This window comes from Salmo salar, chromosome ssa13 (genome assembly GCF_905237065.1).
Source record: "Salmo salar chromosome ssa13, Ssal_v3.1, whole genome shotgun sequence".
Classification (NCBI taxonomy): Eukaryota; Metazoa; Chordata; class Actinopteri; order Salmoniformes; family Salmonidae; genus Salmo; species Salmo salar.
In genome coordinates, this window is record NC_059454.1 from 58044716 (window position 1) to 58064369 (window position 19654).

Below are 19654 nucleotides of genomic sequence, written 5' to 3' on the forward strand. Positions count from 1 at the left end.
TGCTGCAGAGATGCGCCTCTTCAACCTCATAAACTTTTACAGATGCACTATTGAGAGCATTCTGTCGGGCTGTATCACCGCCTGGTACGGAAAATGCACCGCCCACAACCGCAGGGCTCTCCAGAGGGTTGGCCACTTTAATAAATGGATCACTAGTCACTTTAATAATGCCACTTTAATAATGTAATAATAATAATAATAATATCTTGCATTACTCCTCCCATATGTATATACTGTATTTTATACCATCTATTGCATCTCGCCTATGAAGGCACGAGTTTGGACACCGTCAGTAAACCAAAAGAGCAGGAGCCTTGCCCTTCATGTCCTTGAAATGATTACGTGATCCTGTCGTCAAATCATTTCTTCTTTCACACACCCTTGACTGCAGTTCACAATGTCCACAGCCTTTAAATGTTCTTCTATTTTTCTGTCTTATTGGATCATGTTGTCAGGCATGGTTTGTCTGATAGAAATAACATCTATGTAAAATATTCTGTAACAAGTGTTGTTTTTGTGCTCAATGGTGGATCTATTCATAATTATTGCTCATCCATATTTATATGTATATATTCTTATTCCATCCCTTTACTTAGATTTGTGTGTATTAGGTAGTTGTTGTGGGATTGTTAGATTACTTGTTAGATATTGCTGCATTGTCGGAACTAGAAGCACAAGAATTTCGCTACACTCGCAATAAGATCTGCTAACCATGTGAATGTGACCAATAACATTTGATTTGATTTTGATTTGATTTGATATGGTTGTCCTTCTGGAATGTTCTCCCATCTCCACAGAGGAACTCTGGAGCTCTTTCAGAGTCACCATCGGATTCTTGGTCACCTCCCTTCCCAAGGCCCTTCTCCCCTGATTGCTCCTTTCGGCCAGGTAGCTAGCTCTAGGAAGAGTCTTGGTGGTTCCAAACTTCTTCTATTTAACACTGATGGAGGCCACAGTGTTCTTGGGGACCTCCAATACTGCAGACATTTTTTGGCACCCTTCCCCAGATCTGTGCCTCAACACAATCCTGTCTCGGAGCTCTAAGGACAATTCCTTCGACCTCATGGTTTGGTTTTTGTTCCAACATGCACTGTCAACTGTGGGACCTTATATAGACAGGTGTGTGCCTTTCCAAATCATGTCCAATCAATTGAATTTTCCAATCAAGTTGTAGAAACATCTCAAGAATTATCAATAGAAACAGCATGCACCTGAGCTCAATTTCAAGTCCCATAGCAAATGGTCTGAATACTTATGTAAATAAGGTATTATTGTTTTTTGTAAGTTAGCAAATATTTCTAAAAACCAGGTTTTGCTTTGTCTTTATGGGGTATTGTGTGTAGATTGATGAGGAAATTGTTTTATTTAATCCATTTTAGAATAAGGTTGTAACTTAACAAAATTAGGAAAAAGAGAAAGGGTCTCGATGCTTTCCGAATGCACTGTATGTGTTTCCCTTAATCCCACCTTCCCTAATTAGGCCTTAGTTATAGTTAAATACTCTTCAATCAGTGTAGATGAAGGGGAGGAGACAGGTTAAATAAGCATTTTTAAGCCTTGAGACAATTGAGACGCATTGTGTATGTGTTCCGTTTAGAGTGTAAATGGGCAAGACAAAGTATTTGAGTGCTTTTGAAAAGGGTATGGTAGTAGGTGCCAGGAGCGCCAGTTTGTGTCAAGAACTGCCGTGCTGCAGGATTTTTCATGCACAATGGTTTCCTATGTGTATCAAGAATGGTCCACCACCCAAAGGACATGGGTATTCTTAATGTTTTGTACACTCAGTGTATAGAATTCTGACAACAGAGAAAAAAGTTTTTGTCAATAGTGTGTCAATATTATTTTTTTAAATAAATTGTTTTGACCAGCCCACCCATCAAAAATATGGTCCGTCCATCTGGCATTTGCCAGAATTGCCTGATGGCCAATCCTACCATGCGTGAGAGATGTACATAGAGGAAAGCGCCCTCTCTCTGTATGGATGTGAGGTCCCAGCCAATTAACTTTCACTCAGCATCAAACAGATTCCAGGGTAATGAAATGAGAGACAGAGAGCAGATTGCAGTAGCCCCCACTTTCAACAACAGACAATTTCTTACTGAATTGAAATTCACTTTAGACTACTATCTTAGACTGTATATAATAAACTCTTATTTCTTTCCTCCCCACTCTCTCCTTCTCCCTCTCATTCATAGTTAGTGAAAGAAGCAGAAATAATTATTTATGTGAGTGTACATATACATGTATAGAGTCCTGCGGCCTGCCGGTATCTGTAAGACAGAAACAGTGAGAGCTGTAAAAGGTGGAGAGTCAATAGGCATTAGTTACTGTGTTTCCTAACTTCAGCGTCCCTTAGAGAGTTAGACAGATCATCATTTTTGTAAAAGTAGGGCTCTAGGAACTTACTCTAATCCAGAAGTCATAGAAGAGCTCTACAGCACTTTACATCAATTTAACCAGAGGAGATACATTTCTTATGTATTGTTTTTATGTCAACTTATCCCTTTCACCCGAACAACACTGCCACTGGAGACATGATTGTGCATATTTCTACCATTGCTGTCACGTCCTGACCAGTATAAGAGGTCAATGTTTATTGTAGTTTGGTCAGGACATGGCAGGGGGTATTTGTTTTATGTGGTTCGGGGTTTAATGGTATATGTATTTATGTAAGAGGGGTGTTTGATTTATGTGTTCCGGGGTTTTTGGGTAATGTTCTTGTTTTGTATTTCTATGGTTTTCTATGTTGTGTATTTCTTTGTGTTGGCCTGGTATGGCTCTCAATCAGGAACAGCTGTACATCGTTGTTGCTGATTTAGAGTCATACTTAGGTAGCCCTGTTTCACCTGTCCCTTTGTCGGAAGTTGTTGTTGTACTGCTGTGTGTTAGCCTGCAACACTGTTCGTTCGATCGTTTTCTTGTTTTGTTTGTTTCGTGTTCTAATAAAGTTAAGATGAGCACTCAACCCGCTGCACCTTGGTCCATGACGTACGACGACCGTTACAATTGCATGTGCAAAATTCCACTTTATGTCCCTTTGAGTCCCTGCCAAATGTATTTGCTATGCCTGTAGTAAGCTGCAAAGGTCTTGCATTCTACTTTCACTTTCCCCAAGAGACACTTAAATGTATGAACTGTCACTTACCAAGCATTATCTTTGGTTGTAAAAAGGAGACAAAAGCATACAAAAGGAAAAGTGACAAGGAATGATGTGTTGGCATTTTTATAATTCAATTTATTACACATTGATAAAAATGTCAACATGACTTTTTTCCTCTCTTTTATTTAAAGACTTATGCAGAGAATCAGATTCTACAGAGGGCCATATCATAACAAAACCAAACATTTACAGAAGGTATACCTTTCCACCCAATCCAACAGAATACTACCCCATCTCCATCATCGTTTGGCATTTATCATACATTATATACCACAAACACATATCAGTGAGTGTGGATGTGTTTACCCCTCACCCATTATATATCTTCAACATTTGTGCTTTAAAAAATGAGGTTTTATTTCTAAATTAATAGTTTTTTATGCCTGATAAATAAAAACACAAGAAAACAAAAAACTCCCACAAGTACCTAACATTGATCAAAGACCCAACTTTGAAAAGCAAGTACTGTCCAGAACAACAGTTCTAAATGGGGGATTACTTGGTCTCCAACATAGGGGATCGGTTTGCGATGCGTTTATATACATGTTACAGCTGCTGTATGTGAAAGGAGAAGGGGTTGGAAGCTCATGTTTGCAAATGTGCCACAGATTCCACAGCCAGTTCTCCGGAACAGATGCAATGCCTTCATAAATGAGTATGACAAAGTAACAACAACTGGTGGTGGCCCACTTTCCACTCTGAATGGCAGGAAATGTATTTTAGCTGAGGTTTTAATTAGCAAACAATATATAGGAACTCTTCAGTGATTTTGCTCTCTTTAAAGTTAAAGGAAAAAGGAAAAACATTTATTTATCCACTTGGCAATTTATCATCACTGATTATTAGCAAATCCTCAAATAGAATTATTCATGTGAACTTAATATACAGTACTTTTGGGTTTTTTCCATTGACTCGCTTTATTGCCATATAAAACAAAAGTTAAATCAACATTCAAAGCCATCTCCCCATCAATAGATCGACCTGTACATCAAAAATAAAGAAGAGTAATTCACGATTACCCAGGAGAAATATGGTCAAAAGTCTAAGGGTGCATGGTTGATTAAGGAGTTAAGCTTTTTACAAGACCTTGTTAATTTGAAAACACAGGGGTCAGGGAAAGAGGCTAATTAATGTGTTTCAAAGCTGTCCTTGGATAGCACAAAGCTGACTACATGAATGGAAAGGACGCTTTTAATGTGCAAAATGCCTAACAATAGGTTGGTACAAACAATATTTATTATCTTGGGTAGTATTTTTCTATTAAATAGTCATATATGCATTATGTATATTATTTATCATTTTTTTCGTCATGATAGTAAACATCCATACAATAGGTTTAAATTGAAATATCTATATATTTATATTTATACATTTCACACAGGACTTGTGTGCACTTGCATACAGAAAGCCTTCCATCTCCAGCAACGGATCCTCTCAATCGGTCATAATGTAACCGACTCTCTCCTTCTCCCTCTGGGATGCTCTAACCTTCTCACCCCTGTGCACTGATCTACAATACACACTAGTCAGTCTACACAGTCCAGAGATATCGTCACCACTGCACAATGTCCAGTACTACAATACCCATTTATTGTAAAAACACCCCAACCCATGCCATACAATGCCCCCCACTCTCAATTTGGATCATGGTTTTCTGAAAGCAAATTGGGTGCTGACGGCTTGAAGAAAATAAAGACATGAAGCCCGTGATCGTTATTCCAAAGAGTTTTTGGACACCGACGCTACACATGGAACTATGATTACTGAGGTCAACATAAAGCTATGGATATGACCCCGGAGAATGCAGATTTTTTTAAAAGCCCTTGCTAATCGATATTGCTACATTAACATAATTTTAGGACAATTAACTTTAACTTTCCACATCTGAGAAAACATCTCTTTGTGTATGTTTGAATGTGAAAAAATTAAACCAATAAAAAGAAACCAACAATATTTTTACATGTTCGGCTTAGTACCTGTTGGGTCTCTCTGAAGAGGGATTGATATCATGCTACAAAAATATAGGTATTCGATACTATCATAGAACTCCAAGACATTTCCTGTGTGTAGGACACAACACTAGCCCATCACGTTTAATGCCTCTGTGTTCTCTCCCATCAACATCAAGCAGCAACAAATGCAGTCAAAAATAAACATTCCCCTAACGGCATGTGAGACTGAAGGCAGTGTAGCTGGTACTTTCTGAGTGTTGTCTAAAACATTGTCAACAGAAGATGGGAACCACGGCGCCTTCACAGGGTCACGGATTAGAGCAGGATGTAAAACTTAGTGCCATCAATCAAGGGAGTAGCCTTTCCTTAGTTCAACCCTGAAAATGTAAAAGGCACTGCTCTTCACTCTCAATGCATTTGCCACCACCCGCCCGCTGCAATGCTTACTGCTGGCAGCCCTCTTAGAAACGTAACAATGCTGCTGACAGTCCTCTGGGCCCTGTACAAATGACCCTCTAGGGGCTCTTCTATGCCATACAAACCAGAAACCAAAGTAAATAATAATAGTGTTTTTTAATTCTAAATATAAAATGCATTCCGACATTTAGATTTTACAGTTTTACATTCTTACTCATTAGTAACCCACCCCAGACTTTGACACATTGTTGTTGTTAGTGTGTACATAGCTATGGATTTAGTTGAATAGATATTAACTTATATTTCAATTATAACCACTGGCAATGTTGACCAGCCATCAGTGGAACACTGACTTGGTAAGAAACAGTCACTTAGGAGTGAACCAGTGAATACTCTCTTCATACAAACTTTTTTCAATGTTTCATAAACTGTAAAAAAAAACGTTCTCCGCCACGTGTTGAATATTAATACCCTTTAGTTACACTTTGCAAAGCTTAAACGTAATATTGACATCTCTAACACTTGATACTATTTACAATAAAACTAAATAAATTGTTTTCATAATGTTGCACATAAATGATTGAATCGTTTCTATCCTCTTCTTAAATCCATGAATGAATGACATTGTTTCCACTGAGACATGTTTTATTGCTATTGCTGAACCCCTATCTTGATTCTTTCAACAAAAGGAAATGAACAACCCCAAAACATCAACTACAGAGAATGGAAGAATATTTGACAGAGATTGCAGGTAGCATTTTGTCACTGATATCAAACAAACTAGGCCTTCAGTCAAATGTTGATTGGTCTTTGAAAAGAAAAACTCCCAGTCCATGCAAAAAAACACAATTTTCTTTTACAGTGGCAATGATCTAATGCAAAACAACAACTGAACATATATCAGAAAACTAAAACAAAGAATAGATCCTTAAAAATTGTTGGGCTATGTGAATTTGTAGAATAGAATTCTCTTGCGTATATCATGTATTATTTATAGCATATTTTCTTTAGTAGCATAATCCCTCCCTCCCAAAACAATTCCCATTATAGTCATCACATTGCTCTGATCCTAAAACCTTTTCTCTTTTTTAAATCGTGGAAGGTACAGTATGTGACATTGAAGCAATGTGGCGACTGGGAACTCAACCAGCATGGACACCATGTTTTCTGAAAATAAACATTCGGAAAAAAGAGAAGGGGGGATTGGGATTAGTGGGATCCCGGGGTCATCCCCTGTAACTTGGGCTTTTTATTCAAGTAAGTTGCCCAGTAGACCAGGTTAAAGGTTCCGAAGAGTAACGGGAAGGCTATTCTGGCGATCCTGTCGATCTTGCTGACGCTGTTGAAGGTCTTCTTGGCCTCTGGTGGCTTGGGCTTGGGCTCCTCCTTGGGCTCGGTGGGGGGAGGGGGGGCGCTTTTGGCAATGGTGGCCAAACCAGGGTCCCTGGCAATGTTTGGAGCGAAGGCTGTAGCAGTGGCGGCGGTGTAGGCGGTGGTGTTGTTCTTCTTCAGGAGGGACTCCTTCTTCTTCTTTTGCTGCAAGGAGGGTAAACAAACAGTGCCTTGGATTATCTCACGAGAAACCAACCAACAAAGCACATTGACAAGCTAACAACTCAAACTGGGGACATCCTTTATAGATAAGTATTGATGTCTGTTCAAAAAACATGGCAAAACAGTGTGTGATAATGGCAATACATTGTGTAAGAGTTTGTCTAATATTTTGTTTCAATTTTGTTTAGGAGCAGGTAGAGACCACACAGTACAGTAATGTACTGTACTTCAAAACTGCACCAGAAGTGAGCACCAGAAGACTGCAGGAACTCTAAACTATTCATGTTTTTGTCATGTCCCAAGAATCTCATTTGCATTGAGATGAGTTTGTGACATAAAACTAAACCCTCGCTGCTGTGCTCCACCAATAATGTAGAAGTAACTGCTCTGGTTTTGGGTGGAATCTCCCTGATAATTATGTTTGAGCTTTGCTATCTTAAAGCTATAATCCTTAAATGAAACAATAACAAAGCATTCTTCCTGCCCCTCTTTCACTAAAAAGCTACGGGATGGGGCTGGTGAAATGTAACCACTCTCAAATTCATAGACAGAGCTATTGATACAAGGACTGACCATCCACGATATGAAATGTATAGTTTTAACCGTGTCTGAGGCTATACAGTGTTTCTTTACATTTATGTTGTTAACAAACATCGGAGTAAAACAAGCAGATATTTTAGGTTCTGATGTGGTACGGAAGTTGAACTAAGCTCATGAGGCATTTATTCATTATATTCTTCAAGAATCAATGGATAGCAACTAAGGATTCTAAGATGAATATATCACAACACATATAATTTATTTAAAAATACAATATATTTTATGTGAGATAATACGACTAATACCTTCTCTGGCACCACACTTTTTCCGTCCCAGGCATAGCCCCTCTTTGTGAAATAGTTCACTGTAGCAAACTCAATGAGGGCAGAGAAGACAAAAGCATAGCAGACTGCAATGAACCAGTCCATGGCTGTGGCGTAGGCCACTTTTGGGAGAGAGTTCCTAGCGCTGATACTGAGGGTAGTCATGGTCAGCACAGTTGTCACTCCTGTAGGGACAGAGAGGGAAAATGAGTTACATTCCAGACTAGAATAGATAGACCATGTTCCTGCTTGTTTGGGTTTTACATTGTAGGCTAAATAGGTATATTACGTCCTACAACTACACACTCTGTCCAACCTAGTCTAGAATGCGTGGCCATTTCCAAAATGGGGATGTTCTGGTGAGAGTAAAGCACACTGCTGTTGACATATGTAACTTTACGCATCTTGAATCAGTACCAACACAATTTGCCACTGGGTAAAATTGCTTAAATGGACGAAGCATAAGCTACCATTATGTTGGCAGCCTGAGCATTACATTTGATTAGCTGGCGAAGAGCTTGCCAACTTCTCCAATACCTCCCTGATTCCAGCTTCATGCATTACATGAACAATGAGACTGCAGCCCCAGAACAATAGGAATTATCACGTAATGCCAGTGGAGGCACATTTATTTTGGATAAAAGCACCAAAAGACATGCGTTTCTTTTTAAGCCTGCATAATACCTGCACACAAAAGGTTGTATGACTTTAAAAACAGATAGGCGGACGGTGTTAAGCCTACAGGATTATGCAAGGTTGTCGTTCTGTACCGTGGATGGGTTTTGTTAAAGCAGAGGTGAGAGTAGGGGGATCTGAGAAGAGAAGCAGGTCAGGGGATGTCTGTCGGTGCATTGCTCATCCACGCGGACTGCTGCAGATGTTTATACCACAAAATAAAAACAGCCCGAGCGACTTACACAGAGATCTCGGCCGGGGCCAAAGAAGACAATTCAAAGGACAGAATGAGAGACTGCTTATGAATTAGCCAATATAATATATTATTCCTCCACCACCATAGTGTTACAATGCAATGGTACTGGGTGTACAGGTTTAGGGAACGGGCAATGCGCGCCTCGTCATCATATGTCGATAGACTACTGTGACGTTGTCTCTCCCTGCTCTGCTCTACTTGGAATACTTAGTTCACTGAGACAGAGGTGGAGAGATGAGACACACATCAGCGAATCAGCCTGATGCTTTATAGACTGAAACTTTGTGACTACTGCCTTTGGTCTGGACTTTGGTTGTGTGATGTGGTTTCTACACGGACATAAAGTGCTACTGTGGAGCAATTTTCCCTCTAAGACACGAGAAATTTAACTTTTCTAAGTTCGCCCCATTAGATTGCACTATATAGATCAACGTTTTTTCTGTGATCGAATCAACATTATATCAGACCCTTTTCAATGCAACAAACCAAAACAAATATAACTTTGCAAGATTGGGTCTGTGATTTTGCTGCAGGCAGAGCCAGAGCGCAACGGAGTAGAATTATTTTGGTGGGGGTAGCCCACAAGCGGTCTTTCAATCATCGAAGAGCGAATGCGCTTTTCAGTTCAGTTCAGTTCAGATCACAGAGCCGCGCGTGTGCACATTTGTTGATATTCTTAGCTAGTTAGCGAGTTATTAGGCCAGTTATAGATACAGTGCATTCGGAAATTATTCAGACCCCTTTACATTTTTTTTTTTTTTACCTTACAGACTTGTTCTAAAATGTATTAAATTGTGTTTTTTACTCACAATACCCCATCATGACAAAGCAAAAACTGTATTTTAGAAATTTTGGCAAATATATTCAAAATAGAAAACTGAAAAAATGCATTTACATAAGTATTCAGACCTTTTACTAAGTACTATGGCAGCAATTACAACCTCAAGTGTTATTGGGTATGACGCTACAAGCTTGGCACACCTGTATTCGGGGAGTTTCTCCCATTCTTCTCTGCAGATCCTCTCAAGCTCTGTCCAGTTGGATGGGGAGCGTCGTTGCACAGCTATTTTCAGGTGTCTCCAGAGATGTTGTTCGGGTTCAAGTCCGGGCTCTGGCTGGGCCACTAAAGGACATTCAGAGATTTGTCCCAAAGCCACTCCTGCGTTGTCTTGGTTGTGTGCTTAGGGTCATTGTCCTGTTGGAAGGTAAACCTTCGCGCCGGTCTGAGGTCCTGAGCGCTCTGGTGCAGGTTTTCACTAAGGATCTCTCTGTACTTTGCTCCGTTCATCCTTCCCTCAATCCTAATTAGTCTCCCAGTCCCTGCTGCTGAAAAACATCCCCACAGCATGATGTTGCCACCACCATGCTTCACCGTATCGATGGTGCCAGGTTTCCTCCAGATGTGACACTAGGCATTCAGGCCAAATAGTCCAATCTTGGTTTGATCAGAACAAAGAATTGTTTTTCTTATGGTCTGAGAGTTCTTTAGGTGCGTTTTGGCAAACTCCAAATGAGGAGTGGCTTCCGTCAGGCCACTCTACTATAAAGGCCTTATTGGTGGAGTGCTGCAGAGATGGTTGTCCTTCTGGAAGGTTCTTCCATCTCCACAGAGGAACTCAGGGACCTTATATAGGTAGGTGTGTGCCTTTCCAAATCATGTCTCATGTCCAATCAATTGAATTTACCACAGGTGGACACCAATCAAGTTGTGGAAACATCTCAAGGATGATCAATGGAAACAGGATGCACCTAAGCTCAATTTTGAGTCTCATAGCAAAGGGTCTCCGTGGCTAAACCAACTAGGCTCATAATTTAACAATTTTATTCCGATTTACAGATGACATACAAGTTTGTTATTACGGCACATGAACATTCACATGATCCAGAAGGAATTTCTGCCAAAAAACGAATTTTTTCATTAAAAAAAGAAAAAAAGGTTACATTCAAATGGCTCTTCTGTGAAGTAGTGTGACAAACGCCTAGTTTCCTGAAACGAGTCACAAATAGGATCATTTTGGTCATAAAGTCAGTTTTGTAAGTGAGTTCGTCACAACTAACTGGAAGGTTTGGTATGGATTATGATCATGCCCAGTGCCCACTAACACGAGAGAAGCAGCTGTGCTGATCGCACTCTATCAGCTGCGTGCGCTCTATTGAATCATAGCAGCCAGAACCTCCAGACAGTGAGACAGACCTGCCCATCACACAGCGCCTCAGTCTTGTTTACATACACTACCGTTCAAAAGTTTGGGGTCGGTCACTTAGAAATGTCCTGGTTTTTGGAAGAAAAGCTCATTTTTTGTCCATTAAAATAACATCAAATTGATCAGAAATACAGTTTAGACATTGTTAATGTTGTAAATGGCAGATTTTTTTAATGGACTATCTACATAGGCGTACAGAGGCCCATTATCAGCAACCATCACTCCTGTGTTCCAATGGCACGTTGTGTTAGCTAATCCAAGTTTGTCATTTTATAAGGCTAATTGATCATTAGAAAACCCTTTTGCAATTATGTTTCTTAAACTAGATACTCTAATGTACTTATCCTCTTGCCCAGTTGTGCACCGGGGCCTCCCACTCTTTGTTCTATTCTGGTTAGAGCCAGTTTGCGCTGTTCTGTGAAGGGAGTAGTACACAGCCTTGTACGAGATCTTCAGTTTCTTGGCAATTTCTCACATGGAATAGATCAAGAATAAAACAAGAATAGACTGACGAGTTTCAGAAGAAAGTGCTTTGTTTCTGGCCATTTTGTGCCTGTAATCAAACCCACAAATGCTGATGCTCCAGATACTCAACTCGTCTAAAGAAGGCCAGTTTAATTGCTTCTTTAATCAGTACAACAGTTGTCAGCTGTGCTAACATAATTGCAAAAGTGTTTTCTAATGATCAATTAGCCTTGTAAAATTATCAACTTGGATTAGCTAACACAAGGTGCCATTGGAACACAGGAGTGAGGGTTGCTGACAATGGGCTTCTGTACGCCTATGTAGATATTCCATAAAAAATCTGCCGTTTCCAGCTACAATAGACATTTACAACATTAACAATGTCTACACTGTATTTCTGATCAATTTGATGTTATTTTAGTGGACAAAAAATGTGCTTTTCTTCCAAAAACAAGGACATTTCTAAGTGACCCCAAACTTTTGAACGGTAGTGTAAGTCAACACATTGCCAGTGTTATGTTGAAATATCCCTTGGCCCTAAGACCTTTATGGAGTGGGTACTTGCTGATGTGTTTGATAGTGTCAATTACTTGAGAATTGAGACGATCAGAACGCACGTGTATCCCGACTGCAACTTGTCAATATTCCAAAACCCATTTGCGAGCATCTTGTGTCCCCCCACGTCCTGTTTCGTAACACGATTCCCTATGAAACACTGACAAACAGATGCACACTCTGGTAATAGATAATGAGAAAGTTATAAAAAAACAAATGGCACCGAAGCACACGTCGCCACTCACCAGTGACCTGATTGTGGCCTGGCTGCTCAATGTGCCTGCTAGCTAATAACTCTCTAGCTTCATTGAAAAAGTTTAAACTTAGCTCGCTAGCAAGTGATTTTTGGCACAGATAAACAGCATGTTGCTTGTACTTTATTTACAATAGTTTACCAGCTTGCAAATCAGTCCTGAGCGCGCCACCAGACTTTCCCGACTCAATAGACTGTATGAAGTACACTGACTCGTTTTTTTTACTTGAGAAATACTGTGTTTTGTATGGTGTTTATTCTATACAAAAGCAAGGTACTGTTGATTAGAAAGTCTACTTCAGCATCACTGTGTAGCAAGCATATAGCTCCATTCAGTGCATAGTAAGTAATGCTTAACTTGGCTCACTCGTACTATATAGTATCACACTCAAATACACATAACAGCAGCGCCATCTATTGGCTTGGCGACATCTCGTAACATCTTCCTTTATGCAACACATGAAGATAACTCCTCCTCGACTCATGAACAGGAGATCTGGGGTTAGACTTTAGCCAGTGACAACCTTACACTGTTAACCAAAACATATAACTGTGTTCTTATTCAAGTACCTTCAATAACCATCAACTTTAAAGTCAAGAAGCAGACTACTCGTTTTCCTCTTACAAATAAAAATGCAAAAATTATATAACCTTTTAGATTAAACAACATAGTCTTTGGAGTATCTCACAGGCGGCCTGATATTTGCCTTGGTTCTGGTGTGTCTCAGAGGTATATTTTGAGGCGGTGGGGCTGCTTCCATATCAGCAGCCTGTTGTTCACCACCAGCTTGAATGGCAGGTTCGTCTCATGGTCCCCAATCATCCTCATCCATATTTGTTTGATGGTCGTTCGGGGGGGGATCCTGAGTTGTTCAGTCACTGGACAAATGTCTTTTCTGTTTCTCCTATATTGTTTACCATTCGCTATTACTTCATGCGACCGGTCACTGAGTTGATCAGTGCATATGCCCAGCGTACAAGTGCTGGCTGAGCTATTGGGGTGGAGAAGAACCCTTACTGTTTGTCCTTGGATGATGTTGCGCATGTCACAGGCATGTGTGTCATAGTGGTGTTTTGCTGTCAGCCCTTTTTGTAGTTTTCTTGGAATTACATTTTTTTACCACTTGGGGTTTGAGAAGTTTTGTCATGGTGGGTAGGATTGTGCGTGTGCATTTGGACATGAGTAGCTGTACAAGGAGAACTGTTAAGTCTCTCTATTGGAGTATTCCGCCATGCCAACCCTGCTTTCCATGGGTCTTCACCATCCATCGCAGCCTTTTATAGGAGCGTTTTGGCAGTTTTCACAGCTGATTCCGCTTTTCCATTGCCTTGGCTGTGATACGGTGATGACGTCACATGTTTAAAGTCCCACTCCTCAGCAAATGCCCCCCCCCTTCTCATTCTGGAGAAGGGGGGGCGGGGCATTACCAGAAACAACAGTGTGGACAATGCCATGTCTGCTGAACTGCTTTTTACAGCATTCAATGATGGTGTCTGATGTGGTGTCAGTCAGCTCGTTGAGCTCCCAATAGTCCGAGTAATAATCAACCATGATGAGGTAGTTGCTTTTGTTGACTGTGAGTAAGTCCATCCCGATCTTGGACCATGGGAGGGGAGGGATTTGGTGGAGGATGAGTGTCTCCTTTTTTGTCTCTTCTGGATGGAGTTGCAGGTTGCACATTTGCTCATAAAGATCTTTACACCCTCTGTAATCCTTGGTCAGAAAACAGCATCACGTGCCTTTCTGAGACTGGCCTCTGTGCCTGAGTGTCCAGAGTGTATTTTGTGTAGAATGTCAGCTCGTAACATGTCAGGGATGAATATCACTCAATTTTCTGTGGTGAGCTCCTCTTTGTAGGTCCAGAAATCTTTCAGTGTGTGACTCACAGCCTGTTTGGCTCCAGGCCAGCCGTTGTGTGTACAGAGCCTGAAACAGTGGGTCCTGGGAACAGTGTGCTTTGATTGACTCTACTGTCTTAGTTGAGATGTTGACATCACTGGTGTGATCCACCTGTTCCAGGTCAGTTGTGACTAGACCCATAGCGTAGACCATGGCTGGTGTTTGCATTTGTCTGTGCTCTGTGGTTGATTGAGCTGTTCTGGACAGGAAGTCAGCTACATGTAGTTTATTGCCTTGTTTGTATTGCACATGGAGTTGGTATATTCGTAGCCTTAGCAACATTCTCTGCAGTTGCTTGGGTGCTGTGAGTAATACTTTCTTGAAGATCGTCTCAAACGGTTTGTGGATGCTGTGTATTGTGATGAACTCTCTGCAATGCAGATACTGACCAAACTTGTCACATGCAAAAAACAACAGAGAGACATTATTTCTCAATCTGGGCATATCTTTGTCCTGTCTGAGTCAATGTTCTGGAGGCAAATTCAACAGGTTGTCCTTTCTGTAGAAGGGCTGCTCCCAAACCTGTCTCACAGGCATCACACTGCAGTGTGACTTCCTCATTCAGGTCGTAGTATTTGAACACTGGATGTTGTGTGACTAACTGTTTGATAGTCTTCAACTGCTGTGTCATGCTGTGGTAGCATGTCCATTCAGTGTCCTTGTCAGTCAGACTTCTGAGCAGCTCACACACATCAGATAGGCGGGGCATGAATTTTGCAAGATAGTTCACAAACCCCAACAGCCGCTGTAGTGACTTGACGTCGTTGTACCCATGTTCTGAATGGCTGTTATTTTCTCTGGGTCAGGGGCGAAGGCCCTCTGTGGTGAGAAGATGACCCATGCATGTCACACTAGGTAGCTTTAACAATAATTTGTTTTTGTTCAGCTTCAGGTTGACATCTCTTGCTCTCTGCAGGAGAGCTGTAAGGTTTCTGTCATGATCTGCAATCGCCTCTTTGTGTGTGTCACCACATCCATAGAGAAGAATGTCATCTGCGATCACGCTCACTCCTTTTAGTCTCTGTAGTACTTCACACTGTCTGCGCTGGTATTCTTCATCTGCTGACTTGATTCCAAATGGCATTCTCAGCCATCTATACCTGCCTACAGGTGTCCAGAAAGTTGTTAGATCGCTGCTCACTTCATCAACTTTGACTTGTCAATATCCATCTTTGGCATTGAGTACTGAGAATACCTTTGCGTTGCATTTCTCCTTTAGAATCTCTTCTATTGTGGACATCTGGAAGTGAGATCTCAGTAAGGCTTTGTTGAGTGCAATGGGGTTCATACATATGCATAGTTTATCAGGTTTTTCAATGACAACCATGTTGCTGATCCACGGTGTTGGCTCTGTGAATTTTGTGATGATGTCTGCATTGTCCATTGAATGTATGGCCTTTGAGATCCTTTCCTTCAGTGGAATAGGTATCCGTCTTGGTAGCTGCTGCACAGACCAGGCTGCATTGTCCCTGTGGCTCAGTTGGTAGAGCATGGTGTTTGCAATGCCAGGGTTGTGGGTTCGATTCCCACGGGGGGCCAGTACAAAAAACAAAAAAAATGAAAATGCATGAAATGAAAATGAAATGTATGTATTCACTACTGTAAGTCGCTCTGGATAAGAGCGTCTGCTAAATGACTAAAATGTGAATGTAGCTCTCCAGGAAGGCAACCAAGCCCATCGAACATGTTCTTGTACTTGGAGATGATCTCCTCAGTTGTCATGAGGACCTCAGTGGATGTGGTGCTTGGGGTGTCGACGTGATGCAACACATGGCTGTGGTTCAAACGTAGTAGACAGAGTCTTTCACATGTGTCAGCTGACAGCAGAGGAAGCTGGGATGTCTCCATGACCTGAAATTTGATATGAAATGTTTTTCCATCATGATCTGCTTTGAGATTGCATTCTCCTGTTGGCTTTATCAGTGTGCCATCATATAGCGCTTGAGTGTAGCCAAGCTACTGTAAGTAGGAGAACTGGATTGTTGTCTTGCATGTCTCGCTGTAGGTCCCCATAGCTGACATTCACTGTTGATCCTGTGTCTAGTTGACATTTCATTGTATAGCTGGGGTCATATGTCAATGGCTCATCACTTAGTGGAGCTAGCTTAAGGTTCATTTAAAAAAAAAGTGTGTTATCTTCCACAGAATTTACCTGTAAGATGTACCACATTGCATGTTGTTTGGTCATCTGACTCATTATCTTCCTCTAATAGATTGAGTTGAGGTTTGTGTTGTTTACAAACTCTGGCAAAATGGTTTTGTTTGCCACATGCTTTACAGGTGACACCATATGCTGGGCATTTGGCGTTGGATGTACTGAACAACAGTAATGACAGGGTAAGTCGTTTGCATTCTAAGCTTGTTATTATCCCCTGTAAACTCTGTCTGTTTACAACCATATGTTTGCCGTTTTGATTCTGAATGTCGCTCACGGGTGGTATAATGTACAGTCTCTGGTTCAATTTTCCATATTTGCATTTGTGCTTGTTCACTTGAACGACGCATGTCAATGGCTTTGTTCAGTGTGAGGTTCGGATCTATGAGCATGCGCACTGCACAGCTATATCTTTAGTGCCTATGATAAGCCTGTCACGGAATACTTCCTCTCGTAATACGCCAAATTCTCGTGTCTGCCAGCTTCCTCAGATTTGCAATGTACTGCTCTGATGTTTCACATTGACTTTGTTGACATGCATTCAACATGTAACTCTCGTAGATCACGTTCCTGGATGGCTCAAAATGTTTCTGTAGCGCCTCTATCATTTTTACCGGGTCAGTTCTCTAAGCTTCAGGCATATGAAGATGCCGCTGTAAGAGATTACATTATTTTCCCATCATGGTTAGCAGAGCTGCTATGCGGACTTTTGCTTCCTTTTCATCCAGACCGGTAGCTATCTCATTGTGCTATAAAAATGTCCAGTTGTTGTATGTATCGCCCTTTACGTCCATAGGCTCTGGTACTGGAATTACCGGGTAAGCCGTTGTTGTTGTCGTTATTCAAATTTTTGATGCTGGTTAGCTAGTTTGCACGTCCCGTCCTACTATGCATTTATCCCTGATTCGTCAAGGATATATATAAATAGTACCTATTTGGTTCTGAATTCTGACACCATGTTTTGTATGGTGTTTATTCCATACAAGAGCAAGGTAATGTTTATTAGAAATTCTACTTCAGCATCACTGTGTAGCATGCATACAGCTCCATTCAGTGCATAGTAAGTAATGCCTAACTTGGCTCACTCGTACGATATAGTATCACAGCGCCATCTATTGGCTCGGCAACATCTCAAAACATATTGCACCAAACACCGCGACTAAGACCTCCTTCTGCAGAAAACGTCTAAATGAATAACAGAGTTCTTGATTTATCTTAGATTAATTCGGACTATTTTAAGGAAGTGATTATTTTGAGGAAGTGGCTATGTTGTTGCTACGGTGACCAATGTTTTTTCTAAATTGTGTGCGCAGCCTCGAGACTGCCGCGCAGCTCCCTTGAACTGCTACGCATAAATATCAGCCCACAGAGAGAAGCACAAGATTGAACTTCACTCAACTTTCTAGAGCAGTGGTCACCAACCGGAACTAGTTGATCTCCAAGGCAGTCCTAGTCGATCGCCAAACATTTCTGAAGAAAAAAAAAAAACGATAAAGCCTTTCGTGTCTCTATTTTTTTTATTGGTCTCGGGCTGTTGGCAGTAGGTGCGCCTGATTCAGCTGCCCTGCATGCCGGGTAGGCGAACTGTTGACATTTTGAACCATTTCATGTGTCTGAAGGTACAAACTCAGCCTTCCCGATGGGCCCAGAGAGCAAATCAAGTGCACTATAGGTCTACCACTGGCAGATGGGATGCCTCAGATGACCATGTCTGCAGTAACGTAGCAGGCATAAAAGAAAGCTACAGCAAAATTGATACTGTGAGATTTCAAAATGTTTAAAACCATTACTAGAGAGAGACTGTCAACGAATACAGCGAAGCGTTGCTGTATTTATGATTGAGTTCACGTTTAAGTTCATACTCAGCACTGTCAACACTTTTATAAGCCATAAAATGCACATTCTTCCTATTTCCACTACAATAAGCAGTGCAGCAGTAATGAATGTGTATCTATAGGCTTGTGTTGTTGATATTATTAGCGGCTTGGGTCTTTTTTAATATCCAGGAATATTTCACTTTCTCTGTTCACAGGAGTAACAACATGAATTTGTGCATGAGGCAGACATAATGTGGTGCGACTCGAGTTTCGCCATCAGCTGGAAGAGACGGTGTCCCTTTTTGGTCAGTGTCAGTGGAGGAAAGGGAGAGCGGAGGGATGTTGAGAGGTGGTCTGCTGCTCTCTCCCTCCGCTGAGACTGACCATCAGATGCAGGCACCATCAGCCCAGTAAAATAAAAAGCTAATTATTTAAATGTATGCTCACTCAGCTAAGCGTCACAAGTAATACAACAACAGATCTGTTACCGGTGTGATCATATAGCCCACCTCAAATTTAGAAATATAATTTTTAAAAACGGCCCGAACAACATTGCATTGGCAGGGCAATTCAAGCAAAGCCGATACGTGGTGATAGTGTATTGGGCCTATAGCTTACTGCACAAACCTCATTGTTACAGTACTGTAAAATAAAAATCTGAGCGGTAGCTCTCAACTTGCATTTTGACTCAAATTGATCTTGACTCAGAAAAGGTTGGTGACCACTGTTCTAAAGTTTTCCCTGTTAACACTATGAACGTTTCCCTTTACTGTGGCAATAGCGATTGAATCAAGGCAATATTAGACACTTTCAAGGCAACATAGCGAAACAAAACTAACTATGAAAGAGATTTTGTTGTAGGCAGAACGCACGAGTAGGATTCTATTGTATTGACACGCACTACTCAGCCCGGACTCTACACAGACCAGTGCAGCATAAACAACCAGAGCTGCAGTAAGCTTATATGCAAATAGACCATTTCCATTTATGGATCTGTGCCATTACTTTGAACTGGACTGTGTTTAAAGCATAAGCATAAGTAGATGCGCTTGTTTTTGAGATCAAAGCGAGAGCTACGTGTGCAATTTTTTTCAAATCCTTTGCTAGTTAGTGAGATATTAGCCCAGTTATAGATCATTTGTAGTTAGCAATAGGGGAGTGATTGCTTCCTACAAGAGCACAAAACGTGTACATTTCTAGACATATTTGAAAAGTGAGTCAGGTAAAGAGCTTTCATTCTTGTCTTAAAGGGGCAGTGTTATATTTACAGACAGGCTTAAATAAGCTAAGTACTGTAGCATAATTGGTCTGATTCTCAGTAAGAATGGTATGGGAATAATAATGTATTTGATTTTGTAAAGTGGTTTCTTGCATCAAACAACACAACAACATATTCAGTCACCTTGTCTGAAGGACAAGTGGATAAAT

The 19654-nt window shown here is 41.0% G+C and overlaps 1 protein-coding gene across 3 annotated transcripts in view; it reads right to left on the reverse strand.

The window, feature by feature from the left end:
• Positions 1–3207: 3207 nt before the first annotated feature.
• LOC106567505 (gamma-aminobutyric acid receptor subunit alpha-1) overlaps positions 3208–19654 on the reverse strand; it is a 32218-nt gene continuing 15771 nt past the window's right edge. For all 3 annotated transcript variants that reach the window (XM_014136815.2, XM_014136814.2, XM_014136816.2), the window contains exons 9-10: positions 7929–8131; positions 3208–7065 (exon numbers count right to left, since the gene is read on the reverse strand). In XM_014136815.2, coding sequence (XP_013992290.1) covers positions 6739–7065; positions 7929–8131 — 530 coding nt within the window. In that variant the 3' untranslated portion in view covers positions 3208–6738. The remainder of the gene's footprint in view (positions 7066–7928; positions 8132–19654) is intronic.